General features: G+C 39.0%; 1 protein-coding gene across 1 annotated transcript in view; it reads right to left on the reverse strand.

Annotated features, from left to right (window-relative positions):
* The window catches only part of LOC144653016 (dynein axonemal heavy chain 3-like), a 75,872-nt gene that overhangs the window by 31,276 nt on the left and 17,716 nt on the right, over positions 1 to 26,880 (reverse strand). The window contains exons 10-49 of the mRNA XM_078512911.1: positions 25,785 to 26,038; positions 24,908 to 25,112; positions 24,161 to 24,364; positions 23,011 to 23,141; positions 21,580 to 21,775; positions 20,921 to 21,115; positions 19,543 to 19,731; positions 18,875 to 19,003; positions 18,426 to 18,527; positions 18,018 to 18,116; positions 17,859 to 17,894; positions 17,491 to 17,594; positions 16,931 to 17,021; positions 16,669 to 16,736; positions 15,697 to 15,925; positions 14,976 to 15,128; positions 14,552 to 14,693; positions 12,991 to 13,189; positions 12,377 to 12,485; positions 11,884 to 12,003; positions 11,395 to 11,565; positions 10,891 to 11,028; positions 10,626 to 10,769; positions 10,134 to 10,298; positions 9,288 to 9,422; positions 8,610 to 8,697; positions 8,382 to 8,512; positions 7,864 to 7,964; positions 6,932 to 7,046; positions 6,617 to 6,750; positions 6,108 to 6,338; positions 5,451 to 5,595; positions 4,328 to 4,485; positions 3,676 to 3,756; positions 3,135 to 3,284; positions 2,246 to 2,468; positions 1,555 to 1,668; positions 1,150 to 1,287; positions 544 to 638; positions 12 to 93 (exon numbers count right to left, since the gene is read on the reverse strand). Coding sequence (XP_078369037.1) covers positions 12 to 93; positions 544 to 638; positions 1,150 to 1,287; positions 1,555 to 1,668; positions 2,246 to 2,468; positions 3,135 to 3,284; positions 3,676 to 3,756; positions 4,328 to 4,485; positions 5,451 to 5,595; positions 6,108 to 6,338; positions 6,617 to 6,750; positions 6,932 to 7,046; positions 7,864 to 7,964; positions 8,382 to 8,512; positions 8,610 to 8,697; positions 9,288 to 9,422; positions 10,134 to 10,298; positions 10,626 to 10,769; positions 10,891 to 11,028; positions 11,395 to 11,565; positions 11,884 to 12,003; positions 12,377 to 12,485; positions 12,991 to 13,189; positions 14,552 to 14,693; positions 14,976 to 15,128; positions 15,697 to 15,925; positions 16,669 to 16,736; positions 16,931 to 17,021; positions 17,491 to 17,594; positions 17,859 to 17,894; positions 18,018 to 18,116; positions 18,426 to 18,527; positions 18,875 to 19,003; positions 19,543 to 19,731; positions 20,921 to 21,115; positions 21,580 to 21,775; positions 23,011 to 23,141; positions 24,161 to 24,364; positions 24,908 to 25,112; positions 25,785 to 26,038 — 5,694 coding nt within the window. The remainder of the gene's footprint in view (positions 1 to 11; positions 94 to 543; positions 639 to 1,149; positions 1,288 to 1,554; positions 1,669 to 2,245; positions 2,469 to 3,134; positions 3,285 to 3,675; positions 3,757 to 4,327; positions 4,486 to 5,450; positions 5,596 to 6,107; positions 6,339 to 6,616; positions 6,751 to 6,931; positions 7,047 to 7,863; positions 7,965 to 8,381; positions 8,513 to 8,609; positions 8,698 to 9,287; positions 9,423 to 10,133; positions 10,299 to 10,625; positions 10,770 to 10,890; positions 11,029 to 11,394; positions 11,566 to 11,883; positions 12,004 to 12,376; positions 12,486 to 12,990; positions 13,190 to 14,551; positions 14,694 to 14,975; positions 15,129 to 15,696; positions 15,926 to 16,668; positions 16,737 to 16,930; positions 17,022 to 17,490; positions 17,595 to 17,858; positions 17,895 to 18,017; positions 18,117 to 18,425; positions 18,528 to 18,874; positions 19,004 to 19,542; positions 19,732 to 20,920; positions 21,116 to 21,579; positions 21,776 to 23,010; positions 23,142 to 24,160; positions 24,365 to 24,907; positions 25,113 to 25,784; positions 26,039 to 26,880) is intronic.

Below are 26,880 nucleotides of genomic sequence, written 5' to 3' on the forward strand. Positions count from 1 at the left end.
AAAGATCTTACCGTACTAAGACCTTCCGTGTCTTGTATTTCATCGTACAGACGAGGATTCGCCTTACGGTCCATAAAGTCACCAAAAAACAAGCTGGGGAATAAAAATGCAAACCAAGGTTAGAGAAAATCACTTTTCATAAAAAGAACTGCTTAATATACAAATGAAACTGTGCGGGGGGAAACGTGGAATAGCATATCGAATTGATCAGAATACACGTAACCTTGCGATGTCCGGGTAGAGCAAGACATTACAAACCTCTCCCCAGATAACCGACAGCGGTTTTGTTTAACTTTGTTACTATCAATTAATTTCTTTTTTATATAAATTAAAACCCCCAATCCCCAACACAATTGGTTGGGACACTTCGCACTTGGACTGAATATATGTATCAATATGTGGGCACGCCCCTTCCTATCAGTGTTTGGGAAAACACATTCTGTTGTCTTTTAAAGTAGTTTTTATTGACATAGAAGAGAGTGCGATCAAACGTTTCCTGAAAGTTGTGACGCATTTAAGTTGCCGTTTGGTGAGAGGTCTTACCTCCTGAGACAATCATCAGTAACCACGCCTCCTCTGCCTGCCAAGTGTTCAAATACATTGTTCATCTTTTCCTTGAACTCAGATGCCATCACATTCTGCAGTGAACACAAATAAAACTTTACAATGACGCCTTTGAACAGTAGAATATACCAGAACTTCACTTAGTTCAAGAAGCACGCAGTAACAGCAGTAGGAGGTTAAAGTCCACACATGAGGGGACTGCAGACCGAAGCATTTTGAAAACAGTTTGTTCCCTACGACATCAGATGACTGATAAACTAAAATGCTGAATCCTCAGCTTCTTACTCTTCAAACCTCTTGGTTAAACTCTTCATGAGGATTTGAGTACACTAATAAACGCCTGACCAGTCCTAAAAATAAGAGTTATTTAGTCAAATCTGCATGGAGGTACCAAAAGTGTTTCCGGTTCTTACCGTTATTTCTTATTCAACCACGAAAACGCGCGGACGCTCACAGTAATTACGTCAGCATGGCATTTAAAACACATAATGTTGCTTAGCAACACCTGTGACGTTATCCCTGAGCTCCGAATGAAAAATCATACTTATTCTGCCAGGTCAGTGATGCCACAAAGTGAAAACGTACCTTTACTATTTCAAAGAAGCACTGCCGATCATCAGAGTCCACTAATCTGTCGTAGAAAACGCGGTAAACTTCATGCACCCACAGTCTGATCAGCTTGCCTGGGTCAGTAGCGCGGACTCCAGGAAACAGAAGAATTCCCTAAAACGAGAATGGTTACAGATTTCCCTTTATTAATAAAGGCGCTGGGTCAAAATATTGGGAATGCCGGACAAATGAACAGGAATTAAGATCAAGAGAAACCTTAAAATAATGGCTGGTAAGTAAGGAAAAAGTTGAGGCATCCGAGCTAAGGAAGCGGCATAACAACAGTAAAGCACTTAACGACGTTTCAAAGAAAAAAAAATTGACCGCTCTCAGATGCAACTGAGTGACTGGATACAGACAGCTGTTGTATGTAACACGAACCTGTACGACCCTGGAAAAATCCCTGAGGTTAAACACATAGTGTGACTTAGAAGGTGTGGGAAGGAAGCTGGTGATAGCTTGAGTGTAAACCTCAGTGATAGCGCTAATTATAATCTGAAAAAAGATAAACAATAAAACAAACTTGGTAAACAATTGACAAAAATAACTTGTTACCTTGCAAATTTCAAAAGTAATCCTCATTCCTTGACTTTTATAGTCACTAAATGTGGTTAAATAAAATGAACGTATTGCCTTTTGCTGTAGGCAGTGACCCTTTTAAGTGGTCACCAGTATCAAGAAAGTGCCAGGCCAGGTTGCAGCGTTCAGTACTCAAAGCGTGACTGAGTTTTAAGCGGGATTTGTTATCTCTCCCTCTCTCCCCATCTGCTTTTTTACCCTTCAGTGCCTTACTTCGTGTGAACACATGCCTGTATCTCTGTGCAGGCTCGTGGCTAGGTAACGGGAATTTGTCAGCCATGGAGTAGTATTCTATCTAGGGGCTTGCTGGCCGAACCCAGGAAGTAGGGATGTATACGGGATTTGGGTGTGGTAAAACTTTAAGGGGAATAAAAAACAAAGAGAAGTTATTTTTAAAAGCCAGTTTTAAGAAAGGAGAAATAACTTGAAGATTGAATTCGAAGCTGCCACTAATCCTGTAATAAGCAAACCAGTCAAAATAATCCAGCCCTACCTTTGAAAACCGTCGAATCTGCATCTCAAAGCCATGGTTGTTAAAATGCCAGTCCATGATGACAGAGAAGATATTTCTCATTGTTTCTGTGCTGAACGAGTCAATGGAGATGATGTTAAAATGCCTCAGGAACCGAGCAGTAATTTCATTCCTGCCTCCACCGGGAGGACCCATGGCCGACACTAACAACTGATCAACAAGCTTGAGTACTGATGTGTCTTTCCTATAAAAGATATTACGAGGGCAGTTTCAATATATTGTTTAAAATGATTCAATTTTAAAGTAGCTACGTCACTACATATTAAGTTAGATTTGCGACGTAACAAATTGCCTTCAAATCAGAGCAAACCTAAAGAGGTAATAATAATCCAAACAGGAACAAGGTTGGTTTTATATTGGGACAGATTGAGACGGATTACGAAAGGCAAATTTGAAAAAATTAAGGTAAAATTTTACAAGAGGCGCCATCCTTGACGTACTATTTTTAAGGATCAACGCCACAGCTTCTCGAATTCTCCCAGCATTTTATTTTCGCCTAATAACTTGCATTAACACGAGCTTTTGTTACGTTGGCGAAGAATTACCAATATATCCACAAATCCTACACTAGTTTGCAACTAAGATCACTATTTTATGCCAATAGAATAAGCTTTACTCTTCATTCTTTCAACAACGATTATTTTTGTACTTTAGCTTTGCGATATCCTGTCCAACTTCCTCCGATTCTACCCTGAAGGAAATTACACTTTATGTGTCTTTCCAAGAACTAAAAGATTTTTCCACTGACTTTACTTTGTGTGGTGTGTTTGTTCAATCGTAATTCTCTCAGTTTTAGTTGATTTAGGAACTACAGGATAACCACCCAACCCTGACACACAACACACTTTACCTGTCAAACCAGTATCCATGATCAATCCACTGTCGCAGAACTTCAATGGGGGGCTGGGCACCATACTTCTCCTTAGCTGGCATATTAAGATCATCTACAAAGACCACCACCTTCTTACCAATGGCTGGTCCATAGACGCCACGCTTTCGCCTGTGAAGGAAACCAATAACCAAGCTCAGAAGCTGATCAGACAAGGAATGAGAGGCACTCTAGTACTGCACAAAATGAGTAGCAGGGCTACGTTAAAAAAAAGAGTGGTATAATTGGTTGAAAGGCTTCTAAAGTGAGTTGGAGTCGTGAAAACTTCGAATTATACCACACTTTCCCAAGCGTTTATATCATTGTGCTTTGTACACAGAAAGCGGCCGTTTCTTTTTTATTTTTAATAGAATAAAGCCGAGCAAAACGTAATGATACGATCACAACCGCGTTTCGATCCAGTGGCCTCATGGAAAACGACTTCGTAACCAATAAGAGCTGTAAAATATCCTCCGATACTCACCTCCATTGCAATTAATAGTTGTTACAGATGAGTTATTACCTGTCCAATTTTGAAAGAATCATGTCCTGAGTTTGGTTTGAAGTCGTCTGGGCGGAAAAGTTCATGAAATTGGCGATGTACCTGGAATAAAAATTCAGACATTTTTTAAAATAAACTCGTAGCGTTAAATGAACAACAAATATTTTAGCTATAGGGTCTTAATTACCTGTTTTAACATGCATGCATGTCTATATACTACCAAATAACTTCAAAAGTAATTACAAAGAGAAGGGAGATCCGATGCGTACTACTTGCGACCGTTACGTTAAACAATCCACTGTAGATGGACAGAGGTACATCCATTCACAATCCCTCACACCCCCCCCCCCCAAAAAAAAAAAGAGCTCATAAAGCGTACAGAAAAGTTTTAAAAACTTAAAACCTGTTAGCAAGAGGGAAGAATTTTGCCAACAATATATCTCTCCTGTATGCCTTTTGGCTGTGTTAGGTTTGCAAGGTACTGTGGTAAAATGTACAGCCGCCATCTTTTTCCTTGCGGTGGTGTGCAGTAGTCACTCTATATAAGAGAGTAACACAGTAACTGGGGAAGTACACAGGAAGAACTTTTAACACCGACCGGTTACCATATAAGTCACTAGATGGAAACCAGCCTTTACATTTCAAGTTTCGATAGCTAATTTATTTAACTTACCTGTCTGAAGGCATTCGTAGGATATAGTTGTTAGTAATGGCTGATTTGCCCGTTCCTGTTGGACCAACCAACAGCAATGGCTTTTCGTGATTGAGGAATAACTCCAAGAAATAACGCTGACGAACTGTCTCTGTAGTGGGAATGATCATCTCATTCGGCTGCAAATATACAAAAAAGGACAGTTTATAGGTATAATGGTTAGTCATCTCATAAAAACAGCCAAGCCCAATCAGCTCGAGATCGGCTATCCTATAGGCCTCGGCATTCACAGAAGATTGTTAAGATTATTTTTTTGCAGAGAAGGAATTTTGAAGTACTGATTTTGTTGAGTCGTCAATAAATAAAACAGGGAAAACACATCGTTCAACTGACAAAGGACAATTTTTTATTGCACACTTAAGTGATTGCTTGAATTAGGTATTAAACATTATACGTATTTTACTTGTTTATTGGATGAAAGGTAAGCAATCATTTCTCACATCTACTTAACAATTAGACTACGAGCCTGAGTTTTCTATGAGCGAATAGTCAACGAGGCGCAGTTTTAGTAGAAACTCTAAAGAATTGCAGTCCAAAAAATATATTTTTTTGTTCTTTTAAAAAAAAAAAAAAAAAAAAACCATACTTAAAAGAAAAACGGGGGGGCGGTTTTTTTCAAAGGGGAAAAAAAAAAAAAAGGAAAAAACAAATAATATGGGGGAATAAAAAAAAAAACCGGAGGGGTTTTTAATAAGATTATAAACAACATATTTCACGCAGTCAAAGTAGAAAATACTTTTTGTCAAACAAAGAGACTCCAGCAATAAAGCGTCGTTTTCCATGGAAAAAATGCGTCTTAAAACCAATTCAACATTTAAGAGGTTGCAAGTGTGCTCAGGGAGGCAGATTCAAAACATAAAAAACAGTAACCTTTTTATGGTATTAACCAAAAGCTATTAGTAGAAACTTATGTCTCACACGGAAAATTAGCTGTTTAGACAAACGCTGGAACTACGTAACGCTCGATTATTTTATTCTCTTTTTTTATTATATTTTATTGTAGTTTATTTCATTTATTTTATGTTATTCGTTTTACGTTATGGTATTCCATGAGACTTTTCTTCAAGGATTTACGTGTATTCACCTTGGCGTTGGCTGGGATCTCCTCGATAAACACTTCTTTCTCCCATGGATGCCAGGTACCGAAGGTTGACTTGTCAAAGAAGAAGTCGTAAATGACTCCCTTTCCTGGAAACTGGTAGTTCTTTGGTAGCTTTAGATCTTTGGGTCTGCATAAATGGAAGAATATGTTTACCGATTGCTTTTCCTACTATACTCGCACTTACATTAACTCTTCAAAGACAGGATAGTTTTTGAGAGCGTAAATGTTATCGAGTTAAAAGCAATAAACAAATTGAAATGTTAATTGCCTAATTTCTTTCTTTCTTTTCTTGTTGCCGTTGTGTTGTCGCTTGACACATTAATGAGTCGAAGAAATCAGGTAAATCAAACTAGATAGAAATAAACAAGAAAATAAAATCTCTTTGCTCCACGTTCTCCTAAAGACAGATAATTTGGTACTCGCCTCCATTTTGGTTTACTTTTCACAGCCCTTTGTTGTACATTGAATAAGTAGTGTTTAGCAAACCCTTGGCAGATTTTTTGCCCCGCCTATTAAGAAACTCTTCAAGAGAAAAGAGATTAAAATACAAGGAGTTGCAAAGCTATTCCAGGATATATAATAAATCTCGTTAGTAATGCATTAATTTAATTTAAACCAAAAGTAAATTTCTATTCAAACCTTTGGTGTTGCTTGTTAGTGCCAGCCTCCAGGACTTTAAGGAAGTCACTAAACTTGAGCCTGGAATCAGTGTCCAGGTTCCCGCCGATCGACCAACACAGAGAGAATAAGAAAAGGGACTGGAGCCACTGCATGATCTCAGCCTCTGTCTTGGCCGACTTCTCGTCTATAGCTGCCTCAAACTCTTCTTCATCCATAACGGTCTTTTTCTTTTCCTCCTCGGGTGGCTCTCTAACGGTAAGAAAAATAATAAATTAGAACATGATCCGGCCTTGCATTTTGTCGCAGTCTACTTTGTGACAGTGGGTTAAACTCCCATTATAGGTTGGTGTTTGAGAAAGTTTTTTAGAGTGAAAAGGGCATTCTTCTGGAGTCTCGTATGGATTATCTGAAAGTGGGACTTATTTTACTGCCCCCAAAGGCACATTGTGCGTGTCATTTGATGGGCTAACTACAGCTTTATTGACTACTTGTGAGAAAGCAGTTAGCCCTCTTAATTGCCCGCTTACCTTAGCTCGTCCAGTAGGATGGAATACATGGTTAACATAGACTTGACCATGTGCATTGGTGAGGTTCGCACGAGTTCACGGCATTGCCTGGTGATGAATTCCACGCACGGGGGAATCAACCAATCAAACATCATCTAAGGAGTAAACAGAAACCAGTCACGACAAAATGCAACGAGTAAACGGCCAGCTAGGACATGAAAGAACGGACAATTGAGAAAGAAATAACACTCAATTGAAACACATAGTTGAACAATTTAGATATCAAAGTATTAGCTAAAAAAATTTAAGATTGTAGTTCACATTGTTAAGTCTAACCTGGATAGAGTACTTGCTGGCTGCGCTGAGGTTTGGCGGATACTCCTTCTCCATCCATGACGCTACCAGCGGCTCCCAGCCTAGCTGACTCGACTCCATGTAAATCATGCCACATCTGAATAGAAGACAAGACAACTTGAATACTGGTAGCCCATGGCCACCTTAAATAGCGAATTAAACTCTAAAAACTGATAACGTCGACGCTTTTGCCAGGCTAATCTGGGTTTCTAATGTCATGCATACAAATGATAGTGGAGCTATATTTTTTATTTGATAATAAGCCGGGTTTACACGGGCAATTTTTATGTGACAAATATACACCATTTTAATAAGTCAAGGTGCCATTTTAAATTTTTATTTTTCCGCTAATGACGTCATTAATAAAATATTCAAAGTGAGACCTCGGCCTATTACAATGGTAGATACTTTATTTTAATACGTCGAGGCGCAGATGAATATTTCATTAACGACGTCATTCGCGAAAAGTTAAATATTCAAAATGGCGTCTCGACTTATTAAAAGGGTGTATACTTGATCGCGTAGATGACACAACAATTATTTGTCAGTTCAAAGTTAAGTGCGTCAGTAGTGACCTTGGACAGCAGAGATATGCAAAGAGATACGCGCGCACAGTGCCCAGGGGGAGATTGGTTACCACATATACTGACGCAATATTTGCGAGTCGACGAGCAATTTTTCGTATGTGACAACTTTCATTTGTCACATTAAAGCTAACACGCCAGCTTGTCAGCAAATATATTGTCACATAAAAATTGCTCGTGTAAACTGGCCTTTAGAGTGCTTCTGTGAGGATCAACAACAAATAATGTCAAAGTCCTAGAATGAAGAAAGCAAACTACAGCACGCTCTTGATGCACGAGAAGAAAGCAATCTTATGCACGCCGCAATTGTCATCAGTTACTGTTTTGTACCTGCTGACTGTGGCTGGTGAAGCCTGCTCCAAGTCTTGAGGTTCAAAAATCATGTTCTGCAGTGAACTCATCTGAATAATCTCTCCGCTCATTAAACACAGCTGCAAGAACAATAATACAGTTTAATTGCTTTGGTGGTCTCTCATTAAGACGACAAACGTGGATGATAACTCTTCAAAGCTACCTTTCCTTAAAGCAAGCAACGATAATTTATTACCTAGTACCATAGGCCTTGGGGAGGCGCGATGGCCTAACGGTTAGTGCGCAAGACACTTAACTTTCACAGTGCCTCTCTCCACCCGGGTGTATAAATGAGTACCGGTGAATTAATGCTGGGGGTAACCCTGTGAAGGACAAGCATCCCATCAAGGGATAGAAGAAATATTTCTATTCGCTTCATGCTACAGAAACCGGGATAAGGCCACTTGGCTCGAACGCATAGCTAACCTACCCATAGGCCTGCAATGCGTGCAAAGGTTATATTGTTCCAAGAAAATTATCCTTGTCCTTTTTCGTACCTTTTTGTTGTCATCGAGAACCGTGTTCATGTTTTCGATCCAGACTGCATCAACAGGGCCATCAAATATAATCCACTTTCGCTCCTCACTGACAGAGCTTGCGTGTTCACGGAAGGTGTTGGCAAGTACTCCTGGTTAAAAATAAAAGAGCAAGATAGATTATTATTGCAAATTTGTAAAACTTCTTCCAACAAAAATGAAAAAAAATTCATCAGAGGAAATATTTACCGTCTGACCACTCGTGTGATACAGGATCGAATCTTCCATATAACTGACCCATTGTGACAGCCTTGGGGTTGATAATCCTATATTGGACCTGAAAATTCCCAAAGTGTTGGGTTAGCTTAAAATGTCTAGAACTTCTCAGTCATCTCACAATAAACGGCGCAAAGGGCTTGGGAAGAAACCAGCTTAGGAAGAAAAAGAAACAAAAACAACAGAAAAGTACACGTGTACTTTTCACATCTCCATATTTTCCTTTACATGTCTCTTTCCTCGTCTCTTGCTTCATTTATCCTCTTTTATCCCCGTTAGCTTTGCTAGACGTTGGTTCTGTCTATATGATTGGCTGAAAATATCTATTTAAGATCTTGACTAATTGGAATTGTTTTCAACTGCATGCAAAACAGTCCTACTTTTCCTCAAACATTTGAAGATTGGCGACACTTTATCCACCTCGGTAGAGCAAGGTACACAATGAAAGAAACGTATCTCTCCATGGACATAACGTGACAACAATGAACGCAAGGCTCGAACTACAAGAAACTGACATCTACATTCAATCAACCCTACACAAGTCAAGGAAATACACTGAAATCCAAACCAACTGAAGCTGGCCGAATTAACAGACGTTGCTTAGAAACCTTTAAACAAACAAAAGAACAATTAAAGTAACGACTGTCCTACCGGTACTTCATCTGAATCCTCGTCCCTGCCAAGCTCAGACAAAGCTGCAGCAAGAACCTTCCACGCTGACGTCTTACCGCCAATGGGATCACCCACAATCATAAAGCCGTGACGGACCAACATCATCTCGTACACCTGATGAAAATAGCGCACGCTTTATCTCTTATTTAAAGTAGCAAGGATTGGAGACAATAACACGATGTTAATGACGAGTTGCCGGACCTTTTTGAGAAAAAACAAGGCTGATATACAGTAAATGTAAACGCTTTCTTCAGTATCTCCATTCTCTTTTCGGAAGAAGAATCAAGCATGCACTGAATTTCTCTCCAACTTTTTTAAACATAACTCTGCTAGACTAACTAGAGAGTTAGTCTCCTACGCAGACATTCTTTCGGCTCCTCATGCAAGCTTTCCTCCCTTTCTTTCATTTCGTGACGAGCCAGATGAATGTCTTCGCAGTACGCTACCCTGAAGAATGTCGTATCACGAATGCTTAGTGATATTGCCCACATTTCACAGGTGGTGAAATACCCCTTTTTAGGCATTCCCTGCTATTGTGTTTCAACTACAAGTTTTAAACGGGCAGTCTTGGCTACATTAAGACAAAAAGATCCGAGTATCACGTTTTAGAACAAATTGAACTACAATGTACACCTCTTCGTCAGTCTCGTCCAGTTTTGACCATCATACTTTCCCTCATAGCGCTTAAAAACACCTCTTTTGTTTTATTCTACTAGATCCAACAATTCTACACGATTTTAACACATGCTACAACGTAGCAGAAGCACTTAAAATAGTGCAGTGTTACATAGGCTCTTCGAAGATACCACTGAATTTCAAACGCACCTGTATCACTTTGTCCACAAACCAAGGTACAGCCTGCAGTCCCATCTTCTTGATGTTCCGTCTGAGCGCCTCCTCCAGGACGCCATGGTCAGGAGATGGCAGAGTGATGCCTGGGAACAAGTCTGACACGATGCCTTCAAATAAAGGCAGGTCTTGTGACAAAAACTGGAAGAAAAATGACAAATATCATCAGTCTGTTTTAATCTTTTAACCATTACACCAAGGAAGCTGTCTCCTAACCCAATCAAATGCAAAACAAAAACCAATCAACGACTGGCGTGCGCATATTTTCCCGCGCCTGGCACCAGGTTACACGTTTTAAAATTTTCGCTTCGAAATCTGATTGGTTTTCTGCACTTTTCACCACCACAGTGATCAGCTCTTTAATTTCTTTGATTTTAATACCCCAATCTGACAAAATATCACAATTCTATTGCTTTTGAATTGGAAAGCAATATTAAACGCAAGTTATCTCCTAACATTATTACAAACCTTGGGCAAGTTGACATCCATGATGGACCTTAGTAGTAGAATGTCCTCGTCTTGTTCAGGATATTTCAGTTTTAAATTCCCTGCAGCCGTGAGAACAGACTTGACTGCTCGCATACCGTAATCATAATGGTGCTGAGAGGACAGCTGTTAGAAGCAAAACAGAAACACAAACCACTTCAGCTAAATAGCATAATCTGATACAGAAAAAACCTATAATGCTATACCAACGATAAATAAAGATATCGGACAATAATGTTTTTCATACCTGTTCAGAACAGAGCCTGTAGACAGCCACGATCTTAGCGGACAGACTGCGAGCATTAACAAATCCCATGGAATATAAACTGATCTCGCTGATCAACGCATAGTCAGGAACCATCATTGCAACTGTACGGAAAAGAACCTGCAAAGAAAATTATAACTTATATCAGACTTTTTAGCTTCTAATAATAGTAAAATGTAGTCTTGGACGAAGATACAAAAACACAATAATTATACGCTTCAATGCAGTTGTTTAACTTCATTTTCTTTGATCCCTTTCCTTTCTCGCTCTTTGCTCCACTAGTTTATTGCGAAATACTGTTTGCCAATTTTCATGTTCCATCTCACGTGCCACAGCAAGTCTCTATGTACGTTGGGGGCAGATCTGACGTGGTCGACAAATCTTAAGCGTTGTAAACGGAAGCTTTAAACTGTTCTTGATGTGTTGAACAATACTATTTTATGGTTTATGAAGTTTATTTTTTATTTTCTTTGATCTTCTCCTTACCTTGAGATTATCAGGAAGTTCTGCACGACCAGCGTAACCCGGGTTCATAGTGATAAAGATGGTACAAGATGGATCCAGCGAGATCTCTGTTCCTTCAAATACAAACTTATCGACTTGTTCCATGACGGCCCGCTGGATTGTCAAGATTTGTTGAGCTACAACGGACAACACCTGTTGAACGTATGGGCAAAGTCTTTCACTAAGAGTGTAGTTCACACTTTTGATAGATGCTACATTTCTATTCAACACTTAGTTCTATTTCATTTCGCTTGGTGCATACACAAACAAGAGAAAACTTTATCTCACTGTGATTCTGTAATGCCTATATTCGGCCAGTAAAACTCTCAAATTTCAAATGGACGTTTATCAAAACGAACAGAGAAGTGATTACGGCATCAGTTCTGAGTCTTTCATTCTTACTTAATCCTTTTACGTAGAAAACATGAGCAAAGATTCAATGCAGTTTAAACATATAATAGAGTAACTAACCTCCAGTTCAATCCTGTTAAACTCGTCAAAACAGGCCCACGCTCCTGACTGTGCGAGGCCCTTAAAGAACTTCCCCATAGCTTTGTAGTCCAACCCATCTGAGCAATTGAAAACTACACACTGCAGGGAGAAAATATTTAAACAACTGTTAGATTACCCCAGAAAAAAAAGCATTACATAAATAATAAATCTCAAAATGATAAATCCCACCAGTGATGCCTCCCGTACAGACGTTCTTTTTATTGTCACGCAACATTTCTCTGCTGCAGGGAAATGATTGCGTGACTGCATGTGTGTTGAGAATGTTTATAATCATGATGTATTTTGTCTGAAGACTGTTTAATATGTACGCCTTCGCGCCCTCGTCCCCCTCGTTTTTTTTCCTCGCTCGCCCGCGTTTTTCGCTTTTCCCCGCAAACCGAGAGCCTGGATCAGGCTATGACTAAGTAAATACTGGAAAGGTGAGGACCAAGTTGTTTAACTGACACAATACCTGTTTAGCGACAGCTTTTGCCAGATCTTTACAAGTCTCTGTTTTGCCTGTTCCAGCAGGTCCCTCAGGGGCACCTCCCAGGTTCAACAGCAGAGCACCCATCAGAGTCCTGTGAACATGAACAGGTCACAATCAGTGAGATGAAGGATGATTCACCGAAAACGAAACTACTTTTAACAACCTTTTATAGTTGAAACAATGCTTAAGAAAAGTAAAGATATTTAAGGGCAATCACTATACGTATAGGCTCCAAGTTTGCAGCCTGGAGGTTTTAAAGAAAACCATGCACTTACAAATACAAAACACAACTATATACTTCCAAATTATCTTTTTTATTGTTAAACTTCACCGCTGTTTATACGCTATCCTAATCTGCAGACAGCATTACAAGTGCCGTCATTCGCAAATCTTCGTTGAACCACCCGAACAATTTCCGATTGAAACCGACGAATCAGAAAATAGGACGAGCACTCCGAAAGTTATGACGTTAACTTCTCATCGTATTTAGATGTCATGTTGCTAAGCAAAATCCCTATTGGGACTCCGACCTAAATTACTGGTACTAATGCCCCCCGACTGCCTACATCCGAGGTAACCTCGGCACTACTTCGTACCTATAGCATCTGTCCGTTAAGGGAGTGATTACCAGTCTGCCGCTGTTACCAAGGTATTCGTACCCGTACTTGACTGCTGTAGTGATCATTCTGACAATCACAGCTTTCGTTTCCCAGTAGTAACGTAACTGACTGATCCACTGGAAATCGTTTGGGTTTGTCACGCCATCTTCCTTTAGCTTAGCTACCACGTCACGCGCTGTGGAAAGGGAATGAAAAAGATAATTAGCAAGGTTATTGGTAGATGGTTAATGACACCATAATACAATATTTTGATTGACAAAGTTGTCCAAAAGATGACCAAACAGTAAATAAACTTTTTGATTTATGCGTTGAAAGGAACGATTAACAAAACAAAATATCTTGCGGATAATCGTTTGACGAAAAACGCTTTTTAATCGGGCGGGGCCTGGGCCCGATTCATAATCTGCACGGAATTTTTTTTTTTTTTTTTTTGTCGGTAAATCGATCCAGACCCACGCGGCCCAGCCGGCTCTTCTGTCACGGTCACGCAAGATTTAATATTTAATAGCGATCAGCCGATCACTCGCGTTTAACACGAACACTCTGCTCTCTGAAATGTATAATTTTGTTTCATACCATATTTTACAAGAAGAGAAGGCTGAATATAATCACATAGCGAAAACCAAGACCGCTTGGACATGTCCAAGCTATTTGAAACTACCACTACGTCAGACCCCTGTCACGCGATCTCTCGCTTGTAGCTATAAATAATCATTCACCTATTTTCTGTTTGAATACTCTGCGCTCTGTTTGTGTGAAATATTTATTGTTGTGTTACTCAAGCGTTTGGCTCGGAGCGAGTGCAAGTCGTACAATTTACCCGGAATGTGTTAAATATTGCAAAACGACGACTTATTTTCTGGATAGCCCAATTTTTGTTTTGAGTTTACGGTATTTTGAGAATCGAAACGTTATCGAAACGTAAGTTGCAAGCTCAGCAAGAATGTGCCAAAGCACGGGATACACGTCATCGCGCCAGGGGAATTACCAAAAGCTTGTCGGAAGACGCTAAGCGGAGAAACACAATGGGATGGCCTTAGTCTACTCTTTATTTTGGCGTGATTTGGCTTTCTTTTAAATGAACTGGTTTGGGTTTATTTTATTGAACATTCGGAATAAAATAAATATTTGCATGCGTAAGCAGGCATTTTTCCGGCTAGGCATGTGGCTATGACGTGGTAAAGGAAATTCATGTCACGTTCACTCCGTGACTAACGCAAAGGTCAGGTGGTCAAAAATTACCCGCACGATTATAAACTGCTTGCAGTTCTTGTTTACTGTGAAATGTTAGCGATCCTGTGAGGTGGAAGCTTGTGACTTCAACACATGGACAATCAAGGGGTAACTTGTGCATCGCATGCATGCGCTGACACAAGACGCAACGATTTTACTCAATATAAAAAACAACTTGCTATAGGATTGAAGGTTGAAAAATCACAGACGCACGTCTTTCTTTCACATCTACAGTGTTATCGCTTCATTAATGATTGAGTGAAACTCACATGGCTCTTTACCGATAATAGAAATCCCATCTTACCATGCACATCGATAACAATCAGAGCTCCTAAAGTGATCCGCGACATGGTGGACAGCTTTCCTCGAACCAGTTCAACAATGTCTTCTATCTGATGCGTGCTCTGTTTGTAGTAATCTTCTAAACCATCCTTCTGTGGCATGGCCTATAATAGTTATAGATAGTAGTCATAGTTTTTTAGTATTATGGCCAGGGCAAAAAATAGATTTCTGTTGGCAAATAAAATAACTCATTAAAAGAGGAATCTCACATGATTGCAAACCTGTGGAAAAAGCGCTGTACATCGCTTTTCCATTATTATATTTAATAAACTAGGATTTTTTATCCTCCCATAAGCGGACACCTCTCCTAAGCAGATACCTTTTTTGGTTCCAAAGGTGTCCGCTTATGGGACGTTCCAAAGTACAAGTAACTTTACTAGTTTTACCTGAGTGACCTCTTTAGTCCAGTATATAATGCTAGAAGCCAGCACCACTTGTCCTGGCCAAGACAGCACCCATTCTGTCCTGGGGCTCTGTGGATAGGCGGTAACTGCTTCAGACGTCACCTCCTGCAGGCTCAGTTTCATCACCTGTTCAATCTACATTGATACAACAATTAACTTAGAATAAGTTTACAAAAAACTCTTGAAAATATTATGAACTTCTCGATTACATCTACAAAATCAACCAAGTCCGCACACCAATCGTACTACTGAGCTCGTGGGGCTGGAGGTTTAAAAATGACTAACATCCTTTTACTACTATTCCTACATGTGTCATGGGAAAAAAGAAACAATAATTAAAACCGAGACAGTAGAGCCTCGACGTTCAATCAATTCAACGTCTTTCTAACAACACTAATGCCATAAAATCCAGTTAATAAGCGTTGATCTTCTTTTGTACTATGTAACTTCGCGTTTGCGTTTTTGAAAGGGTTTATTGTAAAAACAACATTCTGGATGTACTCTGTTAAACTTATGTGTCTTAAATCGAGGAGCTCTACGGTCTACAACTAAATCGTACAACGGCTATAATCTAAGTGAGAAAATGCTACTTTATAACTACTTAACAAATGCAAGACACTGAGACATCAAGTAGCAGAAAACTTGAAACTCAAATTTTAAAAGCAACATTTCCTCAAGTAGGTTTTTATTAGGTTATCTTTACCTGCAGTAACCATTTTTCTACCAGCCCACGGGCATGCGCAGGCACAACCTTTTTGGCGAACTTCACTGTCTCTCCTTCAGCAGATATCATAGCATTAATCTCTTTCCTTTCGTCAAATTCCAACTTTGCAATGCCTTCGAAACACTTCTTTAGATGTGGCTGAACACGAAGAGGATCTTTCGTCTCGGATAAAATTTCCAGCAGTTCATCATTTGATAGGAAGAAAAATCTGGACAATGAAAAGCGGGCAATTAGAAGGCGGTGCAATGAGTTTCACTGGACGGGAGAAGGATTGGTGGGTATTCGAGAAGCAGGACCCTTTTCTTAATATAATTCTTATAATTGATCAATTGATCTTATAATTGATTAAAGACATTGTCGTACTTTACACCTGCTATCAGTGTTACGTGCGTAGCTATCTTTCTACATCCATCTTTCGGCATCGTCTTTTGACGTGCTGTTTGAAATGAGCCAATCAAAACCGATGCATACCGGTGCTGGTTTCATGCCAATGAGCCCACAAGTTCAGAAGGTCATGCTAGTGGCTTGTGATTGGCGAAATTCGATCCATCTTGTTTGTTTCTTGGTTTGTTTAGCAGCACGTCGAAAAATGGATGTCTATAGAAATCCGCTACGCACGTAACACTAAGCGGGTGTAAAACGGTCATTTCGATCACAACATGCACAAATCAAAAGGAAGCTTTTTTTGGAAACTACCACCGCACGTAGCAATTTTCTGACAGTAGGTGTAGGGGTGGGGAGAAAGTAATTGTACCATCACCTCCTCGTGTCAACAAATAATTCAAGTAAATTACTATTAACTGTTACTAAATAACAGTAGGAACCTGTAAATGCTTGAAGCGACCAGGCCTCACTGAATAACACCTTTGGTGATGTGAGCTCCCTGGGTAAAGAACATTATTATTATTATTATTATTATTATTATTATTATTATTTATTATTATTACTTACCTTGGGAAAAACAAGCGTTTCTTCTCCAAATACTCGTTCAGTCCTTTCTGTATGTCCTCAAGAAGGCTCTGGATAAATGCAAGAGAAAAAACAACAACAAAAGCTAAGAAATTAAAGAAAATAAATTGCAGACAAATCTACACCTTTTCCTCAACTTCATTATCTATGCATGGAATAAAAAGTGTAACAAATAGTTTTTGTTATTGGATAAATGGTGGTAGAGAACGGAGCGTTAGTAAGAGAAGTGTCAAACATGCGTTACCTCTGAGACTTGCAGTTTATCTAACATCTGAGCCTGTGACGTCACCACCAATGCGCGTGGATTCTTGACTGATTCAGTCATAATCTTTCTCCTGTGGTATTCAAAAAACAACACAACTCGTCATGGTGTTCTATCTTTTATATGTTTAAGTATTACAAGGTTATCCAGTACAAGTTTTGATTTATCTTTCAGACTTCTGTGGTAAACAAATCAATTTTCATGGGTCTATTTCCGTAATTTGAACTTTCGCCTTTAGACTTATTTGGTTTTCAACTGGCCCAGAAGTTGTAAACCCAACTAAACGATGACAAAATTTGACTGAATTTTTTTTTATATTTTTTATTTTTTTTTTTATTATTTTTTTTTTTTTTGCGGTCTTACCTGGCTGGAAGAAAAATCGTTTCAAAAAAGATACATTTTACTAATTAAAAACACTCACCAACTTCACCAACTGGTCTATAAAACAACAAGATGTAATACAAAACAAGACAGAAGAGAACTAGTAGCTTCTCTGGTCATCAGCTTAAGACACGTTAATATAAAATACAATTTAAACAAACCAGTATTGGTCAACAGTGCGGAATTTCTCTCCTTCCTCTGGCATTTGAGCTTGAATGTCCTCTGATGAAAAGATGGGTTCTAAATACAACCATGAAGCTTGAACCTGCAAGTTTTATTATCGAGCTTTAAGTTTAAGTCAAAAGTAGGTTCAAGTATGTATATAAAGTCGCACTGGGCAGTTGTTCTTATACAACTGCGTCTGTGCCATGGGCGCATCTTGATTCCTTGTGTGAGAATAACTTGCTCGATATACCAAGCTGCCTTTTTGATACATACTAACATTATGCATAGTGTCTGTAGCACTAAAATTAGCACTACAGTGAACTACAGTGAACTAGAGTGAAGGCATTAATTATAAAACACAGACCTTTAGCCAGGACTCCACAATGTCTTGCATCAAATTCTGAGAACAGAATGTTTACAGCATAGTTGATTAATATACCACGAAGTGTTTGGGGGTTTGTTTTTTGTATGCACAAGGTCAGATAAACAGAAATAATTGAAATGAAAGAAACGCAGGACTTACCAGTTTAGATTCCCATTCTTTCATTTCCGCTTCGAAAGGAACAACGAAAGGAGATCCTTTCATTGTCAGTGTTTTCACAATATGATCATCAAGTAAGACCTGCCAAACAAACATGACTGTATTAGTGCAAAGCCTCAGCTTCTTCTTTTTTGCGTTGGACTTCTCAGTTGACCATAGAGAGCTTTAGAGAACTGTTTGGTCAAGCACCACAGCAAACGGAAAAATGACTTGCTTGAACCGGACAGGGGAAGACACTTTGCATGCTCTCTTTCCAGGCTTCGCTGCGCCCAGCCACAGTAGAGACAAAGGATATCGATAAAGCCCTGCATCACCCTTCATCTCAGTCAATAAGCAACTTATCATGACCTTTCTGACAGGTAATACAGAAAACCAAACAGTGAGTCTCACCTGCAGGTCATCCACAGCAGACAGGATACTGATTCCAGTGTCTTTGTATTGAACAAACACAAAATCGACATCCTTCCATTCTTCTTTCATTTTACTTAAAGCCTGGTTTGAGAAAGAGACAGTTAAGATGTTTTGTTATAGTCAAATCTCCAAACCTCCACCAACCTATTTTCTCGTAAAATCATCAATTGCGAATGACTTTTAACTAGTTAAGTTCTGTAACCTTGTAGTTTTATCGTACTTTTACTTGAAGCAATTACTTAAATAAAATGCTGTTAGATTTAACGATCCTTTCTAGGTTTGGACATTCCTTTCAATAAAAGAAATCAAATATGCAATTTACGCATCTTAGAAAAGTACAATTTTACCCTGCCTCTAATGGTGCACGTTCCCATCTCTGTAGAAGTGACACTTGATGTGGCATACATGACATGGTATTATTTACTCACTTTCTCCAGCGAGAACTCCTTTGCTGCTCTGCCGCTGATCTCAGTTAAGTCCTCTACAAACTTATCCAGTCCAAGAACCAACATCTCGTTCAGTGTGGTGTCTTCTTTTGGAGCAATGTTGAAACCGATCTGTTTGGTAAGGAATAAATGCAAGTACAAGTGATCTCATGACATGACATTATAGACAGGATACTGATAACCCCCGGGGGTGGGGTACTAGACATAATCTCGGGTAGGGAGTTGCGGCCCGGCCTCCTAAACCCTGACTCTGTTTAAGACACAAACCTTTCAGTTTGATTTTCCTACCCCGTTTAAGAGATCTTAAGACAGAATGCCAATTTTTGATACCCCGTCTAAGACATGAACAAGTACCTCACTGGCTTTATTGTAATCGTGAATTAGGCTAAATATCAATGCCGAAATCAACGTAAGTCAGCAATACGGAAGAATTTGTGAAAATTCGTCTTGTGGCTAAGTTTGTTAAAATTTTACACCTCTGCAGGCATATAAGCCTATCCTGTTTGACAGTGGTCCATGTAAAGGTACCCCGTTTAAGACAAAAAGGGTTAAAATATGTACCCCGTTCAAGACAATACCTTAACTAACCAATGACCTGAACTACAAATAGAAAAATAAATGTATAATGAGCCGTTACTATTGTATGATACCTTCATGCTCATTGCTTCCCAGTGCCTAGCCTTAATTCCAGGAGTACACAAGGCATTAATCAGAGGCATGTTAATCTTGAAGTTCTCTAGTCTTGCTTTAACAGTAGATGCTACTCTCAGGGGACCCCTGAACTCAGGGTGAGCAAACTCTTTTGTTAACTTGTAACTTGTTCTCCAAAGCTCTGAAACCTACGAAAGATATAAAGCAACAGTTCTAGTCAAGCACATTCAGTATGTATAATAGTTCTGCGTATAAGCCTCAATGTTCATTCCGGCGGCTTATTAAGCGCACTTTGTATCTTGATTTATTATACATTGTAGTCGCTATCTGTCTTCTCATTGGCTAAGAGCCTACAGTTAATTCTGAGAATCAGCGCAACCTACAGATTAGTGAATAATCTGCTAGCAGATTATTCACTAATCTGTAGGTTGGGCGCGCAATGCATGATTTCTGAGAGCAATGTGGGACACATCTGACAGCGAAGGAAATTCATAGTTCGTCAAATCGGTTCTTCAACCGAGCAAAACATTTACCTAAATTGAAAAATTGCTGAACAATAAATTCTCGGAAAACACAGAATAACCGACAAAGATTGAGAAGGAACTATTCCACGAATACCTTGAGAGAAAAACATTCAAAAGCAAGACGACAAGTAGGAATTAGTAGATCGTTTGTAATAGTTTTGTCCTTATTTATTTCCAGAAAAACAATGTATAATAAAACAATTATTAAATTCGGTTTTTGTGATATCCGGAATAATCAAGGTCGAGGTAAGTGTTATACACTTACCTCGACCTTGATTATTCCGGATATCACAAAAACCTCATCCAATAACTGTTAAGTATTATCCAACTATACCCAGGAGAGAAGAAATAGTGTGTGAAACGATTTAAAATATCTCACGATGTTTGCACTTTAGAAAACTGGTTAACAGTATTATCCGAAGTCCTCTTATTGCTTCTCACCACGAGAACGCACCAAAAATGGTCAGGTCAGGAAATCGATGCTTGCATTGAAGTGTTTGATTTGCACTAAAATGAACATTGAAAATCAATTGCAACATGTTTGACTATGTAACAAGGAATTCCGATCATCATTTTAACAGTAACAGCAGAGATTGTGAAATCTATCCACACTTAAGTTTAAACAATTTACCTTTTATTGACCCTTTAAGCCGTAATATTTACATGCAAATTCTCCTGTCTGATCTCCACACATTTTCGTTTGGTCTTAATTGGGATAATTTGCTAAAAGATCAAAGAAATTTCCCTTAGGTGATCATATTGTTTATTCTCATAGCCTTTTCTTTTGATTAAGTATTGATATTGTCAGGAGAAGTTTGATGTGGGCCACCCTTGGGACTTCAAGGTTTAATACCTGTTCTTCGATCTCTTCTGCATTCAGTTTTAATATGGGTCCAGCCAGCCAGGCCTCTTGTTTGTCATGGAAAGTCACCAATGCTCGCCACAGCTTGTCAAAAGGTTCTTTGGCATCTATTATCTCTTGGATCTGAGGAAATGCGCTGCGTGTCTCACAACCAAGAAGATCTTCCTCCTTGTTGATCTTCTTTCTCTGTGACAGGACGAAAATAACCGTACTTTATACATTCTTGATCAATATCCTGCTTAAATAAGGTACCACTTAAAGAAGTGATTTTCTTTAAAATTGTCGAGGACTCAGCAGTCTTGTTCGGGTGAAGCCGAATAACTCTCCCATAAATGTCACAAGAAATGTAGCGAGTTAAAATTTCTATCTAAGATTAGTTTTTGCAGTGTGACTACATTGGTGTTTTTTAAAAAAGTGGAGGAAAACTGTCAGTTTTGACCAACTCTTATTGAAGCAGTACTTCCAACCAAAGGACGTTCAAATTCTTATTGGCCAATCCAAAACCCCTATAAGCATTTAGAATGGCATGACGTCACCTTGAAGCCATCATAAAACGTCATGTTACTAAGCAACTTTCTCTAAGCAACTTTAAACTGTGGGCTCAGTTAATTCTTGGATGCAATCTTGACACCTATAGAGCTTTGACTTACCTCTTCAAGAAACCCTTGCACTTTGTCTCTGAGTTCATCCAGCTGTGCCAGATAAGTCTTTGCCTCAGACATTCTGTCCTTGGTGTAGAATTCTTTAACACTTTGCAGAGTTTCATTCAACTGCATCTCAAACCTCGCTAGCCAATCAAACAGCTTGTTCATGGCGGTGTCGTGTTCTCGAGTTATGCGATGTTCACTGCAGGAAAGCACAAACAATAAACAGAATACATTTAACATGTAGGTCACTTGAAAAATATATCCTCTGTTGAACATACTTGGAAGGGTATCACAGAAGTCACCATCTCTTAGACATAACTAACACAATCTCAACATTCAGTTTACGTTCTTTCGTTCACTTCATAAGTTTGTTCCTTCGTCCGTCCGTTCACTTGATTCATTCTTTCGTTCGTTCGTTCGTTCGTTCGTTCGTTCATTTCATTCGTTCGTTCGTTCACTTCATTAGTTCGTTCTTCCGCTCGTTCACTTCATTCCATCGTTCGTTCATTTCATTCGTTCGTTCACTCCGTTCGTTCGTTCATTAGTTCACTTCATTTTTTCGTTTGTTCGTTTATTCGTTCGTCCATTTCATTCGTTCGTTCGTTCACTTCATTCTTTCGTTCGTTCGTTCGTTCACTTCATTCTTTCGTTCGTTCGTTCGTTCACTTCATTCTTTCGTTCCTTCGTTCGTTCGTTCACTTCATTCTTTCGTTCCTTCGTTCGTTCGTTCGTTCATTTCATTTCATTTGTTTGTTCGTTCATTCGTTCATTTCATTCGTTCGTTCGTTCATTTGTTCACTTCGTTTTTCGTTCACTTCATTCGTTCGTCCATTTCATTCTTCGTTCGTTCGTTCGCTCATTTCATTCGTTCGTTCGTTCATTCGCTCACTTCATTCTTTCGTTTGTTCGTTCATTCGTTCGTCCATTTCATTCGTTCGTTCGTTCACTTCATTCTTTCGTTCGTTCGTTCGTTCACTTCATTCTTTCGTTCCTTCGTTCGTTCGTTCGTTCACTTCATTCTTTCGTTCCTTCGTTCGTTCGTTCGTTCATTTCATTTCATTTGTTTGTTCGTTCGTTCGTTCATTCGTTCATTTCATTCGTTCGTTCGTTCGTTCGTTCGTTCGTTCGTTCATTTCATCCGTTCGTTCATTCGTTCACTTCGTTCGTTCGTTCTTTTGTTCTTTCGTTCATTTGTTCATTTCATTTCTCTTGAGAGCTGTATTAAAGTAATGCAATGATTTAGTTATAAATAACAAGTCATGAATGGAGATACCAGCATATTTCATTTGTTCTGCAACTGACCCTTCTACAAGCAGCCCCTTGCCAGTACGGTAGAACCCATATAAGTTGGCAGCTTAGGAATCAGCATTTATATTTTCCCACAGATAGTTATGGTTCGAATTTGATTTTGGTTTTCTGACATCAGCAAGTTACCTCATTTTAATGATGGGTATGATCCGTTCAGGCCAGGTAAATGTCGTTTCATTGAGAGCCAAATGATCGTCAGCTAGGAAGGTGTGGTCCATCAGAAACAAAACAAGATCTGCTGCTTCCTCTAGCTCTGTCTATTGTAAAGAAAACCACAACAGCATTAAAAACATGATGTTCACTGTTTATTAAATACATGACTAATATACCAAGCTAGTAGTCATTTCATTCAAATTGAGTATAATGGGTTTATATTGCTCATGACACCACATGGTACATATGGTACATATGTTTATGTTGCTATGGCAACACTTTTGGTTCCAGTCTTTTTCTTCTTTGAATCAAATATCACGATTTATGGCTTTACAGGGAGAAGTAAATGGTGTCATTCCAAACATACATAGCCAAGTTTCAATTACTTTGCTTTGGTATTTACAGGGATACTACTGATTTTGTGTTTTTACACCAATTACTGTCAAACTTATGACGTCATCAGTTATCTAATTTGCATAATACAAAATCGTTAATATCTCTGGAACGAGAAAAGATATCAGGAAAAAGAAAACACTATCTTTCTTCATTTTGAAAAGTCTTTCATATGAGTTCAACTTGGTTTTTATTTCATAGGCACTTTAAAGGAGTTACGTCGTGGATTTTGCAGATTTTTGGTTTAAACTGTTCTGAAATAGTAGGTACGCACCTTAACCCATGAAGGATATAACCTCAATTTGCGGATAGAAATCAAGCTACAACTGTAAATATTGTTTTTTTGAAGACGCACGGAAGTTAAGCCTTAATTTTTCAAGTTGCAATCCATTTCCATCTGAGCCATCCGCAGCCAAATACGCTCGTTAGCAGTTTCAGTGCTCTAATGCAGTAATTTAAAATAAAAATGTACTATTATTTTTAGCTTTCATGCGACACAAATATAAATTTGGGCCGTTCAAAAATCTGTTTAAATCCGTGACAAAGCCCCTTTAAATAATCTAGTCTGGTTTGAGTAGCTGGTACTCACTGTCAGAACAGAGATGACTCTGCATGAATCTTGAGCTATTCTGCTTTCTAATCAAATCCAATTAAAAAAAACTCAGAAGATGACTATTTCCCATTCGCGGGATGATGTCCCATTTCAACTATGGTACCACATTAATTTCACCTTCAAATGTACCAAGGGTCCGCTTCTCAAATTGTCAATATACTTTTCCAAGTCGACAAGCTCATCAGTGGTCTTTGATGATGATGTTATGCGATTAACAATGTAATCATACTGATGGCAAATGGAGCGGTTGAAATCAAAACTCTTCCTGGTCAGCTTTGATGTCATCATGTTCACTAGATCATCAGCACGTAACACAAGAAACTGAAAATCATAAATTGATAAATTGTTCAAATAAACATGCAAATAAACAGTGCCCTGACAAAATAAGTTGAAATGTTCTTTAGTGCACCTTTTCTCTGGAATCGAAGTTGACAACAATGCTTATTGTTCGTCTACGTTTTTCTCGCCTAGCATTTACAAACCCTTGACATAGCTAGTTTTGTGTACCGTAAATGATCTAATAAACGCCCACTCTCATATAAACGCATGGTATCTAATAGACGCCCCCCCTTAACGTGTTAAGTTTTTACGTCCCCCCTCTAATAAACGCCCCATGTCTAATGGACGCCCCATCCAAGAATCGCCTCAAAGACCAAGGTAACGCTCTATTAATAGAGTAAAATCGAGCAATTTATTTAGTCTCTTGCTTGACTTGGACATCAAAGGGACCAACGATGCCAACATTGTTGACCCTAATGACGATGAAGACATCAATATTGAACTATGAACGACACTAAGATAAAGCTCAAATAATTACCTGTGGATTTTGGTAAGAAAAATAGCAATCACTCATTGAGTTTTTACCTCTTTGATTTTGGTGCAATCCAACACAAACAGTTCCATAGGAATGAACAGGTCCATTGAGGCAGCCATTTTTGAAAGGTCATACACCTTTTGTAACTCCCTTCCATACTCCAACAAATGACGATCAGTAGCTATGAACCTCATTGTCTTTACATCAGACTCTCTTGTTAGTAAATACTGCAGTGGTTCATAAACTGATCGGAATCTTGAAAAGAAATAAAGTGCTGTTAGTGTCACCTTCATATGTATTGCTATGACTTTATAAAACAAGCTCAATTCAAAACCCTTTGAGGAAAGGCGCCTGAAGATGGCTTATCAGTGCTGCCACTTGGTTTTTGTAAGTATGACAATGCATTGCCAAACAATTATTTACTGGCCCCTAGGGCAAAATAAAAAGATCAGAAAACTGAGCAAGCCAAGCCTCCCCTGCAATATCATCCTCCTATGCTGCACTAGTCTCGCTAACGTTTTCTGCCCTATACCCTACTAGAAAGCTTGTTAACAGGTTAGCCAGCCCTATACTCCTGTGTGTGAGAGTAGAATGTCTTGCTCAGAAAGACAAAATACAGGCATTCGCTATATGGAAGTCAACTCTGCTCTTCTCTGGTCTTCCCAATTTGGAATACAACACGCTTACCATAAGGTCACTGTCCCCCTTTATAAAACAAGCATGTTTGGAACATAAGAACAAGTTTATTTTGTAAAAATAAAGAAAAAAATACTAGAAAGTCTTTATATAGCCAGCTCCCCACAAGTCCTTTCTTGTCATTTGTTTCTATTGCTTTCTATCACTTATACCATGACTTAAGGTAGAACACAAACTATTTCCAGTAGCGATGTTCTAATCTGGCCACTTTGAAACAACACTGTAACTTACTTGAGAGGCCCAACACTGTTTTTCTCCACCACATCAGCCACTCTTGCCTTGGCAGCCAGTACTCTCTCTTCATCCAGCTGTACACTGCTGATATGACGCTTCTTTAGTCCTTCATCTTCATAGAAAAGTCGGTGCTCGACACACTGGAAGTTGTGCACACTTTTCACCATGTGCTCAATGATTTCATGTATTGTCTCAGTCACATCTGAGAAATTTGGCTCAAAAGCAACCGTCACCTGCTCTGCATCAGGAATCTAAAAATAAACCCATGAGAAATCTCAACTCAACTCTCTCTTAACGAACACCTCTACAAGATGGACACCTGGTGTTGGTCCCATCCCTGTTGTTTTTCAGTCGTTCTACGGTAACAAAACTCCCTTACGGTCCTCCCTTACTATTACACAAGGACCTCCCTAAGGGGGACAGTTGGAGCAGGTCCTGATAGTGTCCATTTTAGAGAGAGTTCACTATAGAAGGATAATATCAGAAACCCATAAGGGTTGAAACGTGTAATGCGCGTTCACAACATTTGAATATTCAGTTTTGCCAAGTACCATATTTGGAAACACAAAGAGTTTGTACGCGAGTGCTTTACACACGTAATGGGACACGCAACAGCATTTTCGGTTTTTCGGTGACTTTCTTACAAGAACTAAAGAAATTCGTTAAGTGTATCCAACTGAAGTTCTACAGACTTCTTAACGACGATAAAACAGGAGGATTTGACCAAATTTAATTTTATTTAACCAAGCTTGTTCATACGCCATCGAGCGCGAGCTAGCCCACGCTGAATTTAATCCAAATGTTGCAATTTTGATTGGTTAATTTTTTCGCCTGATGTTCCAAATATGGTACTTAATAGAAACGAATGTTCAAACGCTTTGTACCATGCGAATCATAGGGAGTTACACATTTCAACCCTTATGGGTTTCTGATAATATTTAACAAATAGATTCCATTTTGCCGTGCGTCTGTTCAGTTATAGATCACAGATGACGTCAAAATGTGGTATGAACAGAGAAGTGGCCCACGAGGCGCTAGCCGAGTGGGTCACTGATGTTCATACCACATTTTGACGTCTTCTGTGATCTATAAC

The sequence above is a fragment of the Oculina patagonica genome, chromosome 5 (genome assembly GCF_052425735.1).
Source record: "Oculina patagonica isolate OP01 chromosome 5, crgOcupat, whole genome shotgun sequence".
Lineage (NCBI taxonomy): Eukaryota > Metazoa > Cnidaria > Anthozoa > Scleractinia > Oculinidae > Oculina > Oculina patagonica.